At 49.5% G+C, this 5,889-nt stretch overlaps 1 protein-coding gene across 4 annotated transcripts in view; it reads left to right on the top strand.

Moving 5' to 3' along the window:
• Positions 1 to 5,206, top strand: part of Irf5 (interferon regulatory factor 5) — an 11,856-nt gene extending 6,650 nt beyond the window's left edge. For all 4 annotated transcript variants that reach the window (XM_013019991.1, XM_013019995.1, XM_013019992.1 and 1 more), the window contains exons 3-9: positions 1,912 to 2,101; positions 2,485 to 2,549; positions 2,962 to 2,995; positions 3,147 to 3,383; positions 3,579 to 3,971; positions 4,058 to 4,176; positions 4,375 to 5,206. In XM_013019991.1, coding sequence (XP_012875445.1) covers positions 1,912 to 2,101; positions 2,485 to 2,549; positions 2,962 to 2,995; positions 3,147 to 3,383; positions 3,579 to 3,971; positions 4,058 to 4,176; positions 4,375 to 4,620 — 1,284 coding nt within the window. In that variant the 3' untranslated portion in view covers positions 4,621 to 5,206. The remainder of the gene's footprint in view (positions 1 to 1,911; positions 2,102 to 2,484; positions 2,550 to 2,961; positions 2,996 to 3,146; positions 3,384 to 3,578; positions 3,972 to 4,057; positions 4,177 to 4,374) is intronic.
• Positions 5,207 to 5,889: the final 683 nt, after the last annotated feature.

Below are 5,889 nucleotides of genomic sequence, written 5' to 3'. Positions count from 1 at the left end.
AAGAAAAAAGCCGGAAATGGCGCTGTGGCTCAAGTGGTAGAGCGCTAGCCTTGAGCTGAAGAGCTGAGGGACAGTGCCCAGGCCCAGAGTTCAGGCCCACGACTGGACCCCCAAAAAAATAGATAACATAGTCACTCAATTAAAAAGTAAGAGGTGTGCTGGATGCTCTTGCCTGTAATCCTAATTACTCAGGAGGCTGAGATCTAAGAATTCGAGTTTGAAGTCAGGGTGGGTACACAGTTAAACAGCAAAGCTGCAAGTAGAGGTATTGCTCAAGTGGAAAGCACTAGCCTTGATTGAAAAAGCCAAGCAAGATCATGAGGTCCTGAGTTCAAGACCCAGTATAGAAATCAATAAATTAAAAGCTGTGAAATTATTTACAGCAAACAATCTCCTCCTCACCCGTCTAGAGCCACCTGCCCCTTTTTAGAGGCTGCAGTGTAACGAGGGTTTTATTTATCCTTCCTGAGCCATTTTTTTGCACATATATAAGTAAATACCTATTCTTTCCCCACTTCTCACAAAATTCTAGTGGTATAACACTCTCTGTACACTTCATATTTCTTGAAGATTGCATGTCAGTATATGAAAAACTCAGTCCTTTTTTCCTCCTGCATGTTCCATTCTATGAGTTTGCCATAATTTAACCAGCCTCCCCACCCCCACCCCGCCTCACCCAAATGGACATTGGGTATTTGGGATCTTTTACTTTTACAAATGGTACTGCAATAAAATAATCTGTATGTGAAAACTTTTTTTTTATAATTTTACAGAAATCAAATAGGTTAGCTAGGCACTAGTGGTTTACACCTGTAATCCTAGCTGAGGATTGTGGTTCAAAGCCAGCCAGGTCAGGAAAGCCTATGAGACTCTATTTCTAATTAGCCACAAAAAAGCTGGACGTGGAGGTGTGGCTTAAGTTGTAGAGTGTCAGTGTTGAGTAGAAAAAAATGCTAAGGGACAGTGCCCAGGTCCTGAGTTCAAGCCCCAGTTCCAGTGCATGTGTGTGCATGCATGTGTACATGTGCACGTGCACACGTACACATGTGCATGCACACACACACACACACACAGAGCTAGGTTAAAGGGTAGAAACATTTGCATTCCTGACATTCCCAAATTGGCATCCAAAATAATAATGATAGGAAATACAAAGCTCTGCATTCCATCCTAAACATCATCATCATCATTACCATCACCATCACCATCACCATCATCATCATCATCATCATGGTAATAGCTGAGACACCCAGCCTGCTCTTTTGAGTGTTCTGTTGGCATTGACCCTTTGAGTTCCCACTGCCACCTTGTGAATAGGTACAGTGAGGAGGAGGTAGTGACATGACCAGTATGTAGCTGGCACATTCCATCTACACACCCAGGGCTGGGAAGGTGGCTCAGTGGTAGAGTGCTTGCCTTACATGCATGAGGCCCTGGGTTTGATTCCTCAGCTCCATATAAGCAGAAAAACACCAGAAGTGGTGCTGTGGCTCAAGTGGTAAAGTGCTAGCCTTGAGCTGAAGAGTTGAGGGACAGCGCCCAGACCTAGAGTTCAGACCCCATGACCGAAAAACAACAACAACAACAAAAACAACAACAAACCCAGCCTGGCTCCAGATCATAAGCCCTTATCTACCTCCCTAAAGGTAGATGCTCATTGTCCTTAAGAGATTGTACCTCATCTGCAGCGCTGCAGATGCCCCACAAAGCATATAGGTATCAGTGAGCTGGTTTGAACCCTGAAGGCTGAAGAAGGCTGGGTCTTATCCTCTTCATGTGGCTCTCAGCTCAGCAAGGCTCTGTCTATGGCTGGTGTCTCAGTAACAATGCCTGTAGGACCAGAGGTTGACTGAGGCCTTGATGATGGGTGAAGTTTTCTCTGTGATCCGCTGTCTTTTCTTCCTACTGCAGGCCTGGGCTAAGGAAACGGGAAAATACACCGAGGGAGTGGATGAGGCTGATCCAGCCAAGTGGAAGGCCAACCTGCGCTGTGCCCTCAACAAGAGCCGTGACTTCCAACTCATCTATGATGGGCCCCGGGACATGCCACCTCAGCCCTATAAGATCTACGAGGTCTGCTCCAATGGGCCTGCCCCCACAGGTATCATGCCCAGCCCCTGGGAGGTGGTGCTGTGACCTCCTGGGCGCAGGAAGTTACAGCATTAACAGTTGTCCAGAGAATGACTGCTGGGGCTCTGCGAAATCATTATCCCAGGGCTCCCAGAAACTGCTGGGAATGGAGTCTGGGCCTTGGATGCTTCCTCCCTTTGCCCTTGTCCTGGGTTTTAGGAGAGGTTCTTACTGCTTCTTAGAAGTGGTAACCTTAACCTCACCCTATGTTCAGGAAGCTTTGAGAAGGGCAATAACCCTATCTGAAGTACTGGGAAAGCTTTTAGTTGCCCAAGATAGAACCCTGGACTGGCCTGGCTCCTGCTTCATCACTGATTCCTTTCCTCTCCTGCTTTTCTTTCCCTTTCTGTGCAGAGTCCCAGCCCACTGAGGATTACTCTCGGTGTGCAGGAGAGGAGGAAGAGGACGAAGAGGAAGAGGTTCATGGGGCAGGGAGTGGGGAGAGGACCATACTTACCTGAGCTTGCCTGCCCTGGTAGTCTCTACTAGCCCACCCTGAGTAGTCTCCTTGTCTGGATCCCATTCTCTGTACCTCTTTTTGGGGGGTTGTCCTCTTTTGGGATTCTGAAGGATAGGAAGAGTACACACTTAGCCCTTCCCTGGGACTTGGTTGTTACATAGTGGGTCATACATTGTCAGACTGACTGACCCTCATGCTATCGGCTTACAGGTACTGCTATCTGAGAAGGCAAATGAGGAAGCATTTGCCTGGGATGGCAGCACGGGGATGGGAGGCAGGGTCTGGCCTGGCGGAGCTGGAGCTGAGGGAATTGTCTTTAACATGTGATCCATTTGTAACCTGTCCTCCCTTCCCTCCTGTTTCCCCTTCAGCTCCAGAGGATGTTACCAAGCCTGAACATCACAGGTAGGGCTGGGAGGTGGTGGGGTTGGGGGTGGTCTAGCTTAAGAAGCAACAGGTACCATAATACCCAGGGGAGGCTGGGGGGTGTCAGCTGGGAGGTGCTGGACCCTGGGGGCAGTACCAGTACCAGTTGTGTCCACTCCACCCTCCACAGAAGCAGTGCAGCCCACTCCTTCCATGGCAGCCTTACCCAAAGATATCAAATGGCCACCTGCTCTCCAACCACCTGTTGGGCTGTGTCCCCCTGACCCAGACCCCAGCTGCCCAGCCCCTCCCCCTGGCATTCCTGCTGGCTTTGGACAGCTTCTCCCAGAGTCCCTGGCTGACAGTACACCTGCAATGAGTGAACAACTCCTGCCTGACCTGCTGATTAGCCCCCACATGCTGCCTTGTAAGTGGGCTGAGAGGGCTGGAGGGCGGGGGAATAACATAGTACCAGAATGTGGGGCAGGGTTTCAAGAAAGGCCAAGGGTGGTGGAGAACAAGCCTTGTGTCAGTCTTCCCTGAGAGGGGGAACTGGGGCAGCTGCCATATGGCTGAAGAAAGCAAGCTATGGGGCTTTGTAACCTGCTTCTCTGCCCCACAGTGACAGACCTGGAGATCAAGTTCCAGTACCGAGGGCGGCCACCTCGAGCCCTCACCATCAGCAACCCCCAGGGCTGTCGCCTCTTCTACAGCCAGCTGGAGGCCACCCAGGAGCAGGTGGAACTCTTTGGCCCTGTGACCCTGGAGCAAGTGCGCTTCCCTAGCCCCGAAGATATCCCCAGTGACAAGCAGCGTTTTTATACAAACCAGCTGCTAGATGTCCTGGACCGGGGCCTCATCCTCCAGCTGCAGGGCCAGGACCTATATGCCATCCGCCTGTGCCAGTGCAAGGTGTTCTGGAGCGGGCCCTGCGCTGCAGCCCATGACTTGTGCCCCAACCCCATCCAGAGGGAGGTCAAGACTAAGCTTTTCAGCCTGGAGCAGTTTCTTAATGGTGAGCCTCACATCATGCTCCTCCCGGCCACCTTTTGCCTAGAACACAGTTCTAGCCTCTGACTAGAGGCCTTGATCTTGATGCAGAGCTCATCCTGTTCCAGAAGGGCCAGACCAACGCTCCACCACCTTTCGAGATTTTCTTCTGCTTTGGGGAGGAGTGGCCTGACCGCAAGCCCCGAGAGAAGAAGCTCATTACTGTACAGGTGTGTCCCCAGCCCCGCTCTGCTTGAAAGCTGGGTCCTTGGTCCAGAGTGGAGAGTGGGCACTTCTGGGCAGTGAGGATAACCAAGGCTTGGGGTTGGCAGTGGCAATCTACCACCTGCCCCTGGTGGATACCTTCAGGCACCACTAGATCTGGGAGACCTGCCAATTCTCTGTTCTGTCTCCTCTTTGCCCCACAGGTGGTGCCGGTGGCAGCTCGGTTGCTACTCGAGATGTTCTCAGGGGAGCTTTCTTGGTCTGCTGACAGCATCCGGCTACAAATCTCAAACCCAGACCTCAAAGACCATATGGTGGAACAATTCAAAGAGCTCCATCACATCTGGCAGTCGCAGCAGGGGTTGCAGCCTGCAGCCCAGGCACCTCCTGTGGCAGGGCTTGCTGCTGGCCAGGGCCCCTGGCCCATGCACTCAGTTGGCATGCAATAGTGAGAGTGGCTGGCTGTCTTCCTGGGCAGCTGTATGGACTGAAAGGTCAATGTGGCAGCCCCGCCGGCCTGGCTGGCTGTCAAGTCCTACCTTTGGATCTCTTGGAAGTGGATTTGGGCCAAGGATAAAGAGGCTTGCTGTTCCTGAAAATCTTTGTTCTAACAGTTCTGTCTTCCTTAGGCTGGCTTCCCCTGTGCTTTGGAGAAACTCAGCCAGTATCCGCAGTGAGCAAAGAGTACCCCCACATGGGCCTGATTATACAGGGTAAATCCTGAATGGCTCATACTTACTATTTCCCTATTGCCTCTGGCAAAAAGAGCCAAGGAGTGGGCCATATCCTGCCAATAGGGTTTCTGTAAAGTATGGGCCTGATTTAGAGGTTTCTTAGTTTGAGTCTTGCTTCCATACCTTTCTTCCTCTGAGATGGCTCTGAGCCTTTAAATATTAGCAGACAAGGGCGGTACCTAACCCCCTTCTTCAGTCTAAGAAAATGGAATACAAAGAATTTTATGTAGTTTTAAAATTAATAATATGTTTTTTCTGCTGATACTGCGGCATGAACTCAGATCCTTATGCTCTTGCTTAACTTCTTCCATTCAAGGCGCATGTTCTACAACTTAAGCCACACTACCACTTCCTGCTTTTGTTGTTAATTGGAGGTAGAATTTCTTCAATTTGTCTGCCAACCTGGACTTCAACCAAGGATCCTCTTTCCTCAGCATCCTGAGTTGCTAGAATTAATAAATGCTAAAAGCAGGCCTAGCTGTTTCTTTATTTTTCCCAGTGTCAGTGGCTCCCATGTTGTTCTATCAGACTCTCTTTCAGATGCAAGCTGCCCTCTGGCTGGGGCCTCCCTTCCAGCTAGTGAGTCAGCTGGGCCTCCATAATCACTTGATTGGCTTTGCTTCCTGAAGGAAGAGAGCTAAGGCAAGGGTATAGAATATCGGTTATGCAGTCTAAACAGCTCAAATCAACTTTCCCATAGAAAATGGTAAAAAAAAAAAAAAAGGAATGCTAGGATTCTAGCTACATTTTGGGACTACTATAATCTATTATCTCCATGTATATTCATGTGCCACTAAATTAGAACACTGCTCACAAATAGCTCATCAAACGAACCTGGCTCATAGGTCTAATTTTTTGTCCTGAGCAACTGTTTTTTTTATCTTAATATAGACGATTTTAAACATTAATGACAATAGGGAGAATGCTATACAATTCCCTGTAGTGTCAATGATTTTCAATTTATCATCTTTTTTTTGGGGGGGG

The sequence above is a fragment of the Dipodomys ordii genome, unplaced genomic scaffold (genome assembly GCF_000151885.1).
Source record: "Dipodomys ordii isolate 6190 unplaced genomic scaffold, Dord_2.0 Scaffold48, whole genome shotgun sequence".
Classification (NCBI taxonomy): Eukaryota; Metazoa; Chordata; class Mammalia; order Rodentia; family Heteromyidae; genus Dipodomys; species Dipodomys ordii.
The sequence above is the reverse complement of the archived record's forward strand: the minus strand, read 5'-3'. Positions and strand labels throughout refer to the sequence as shown.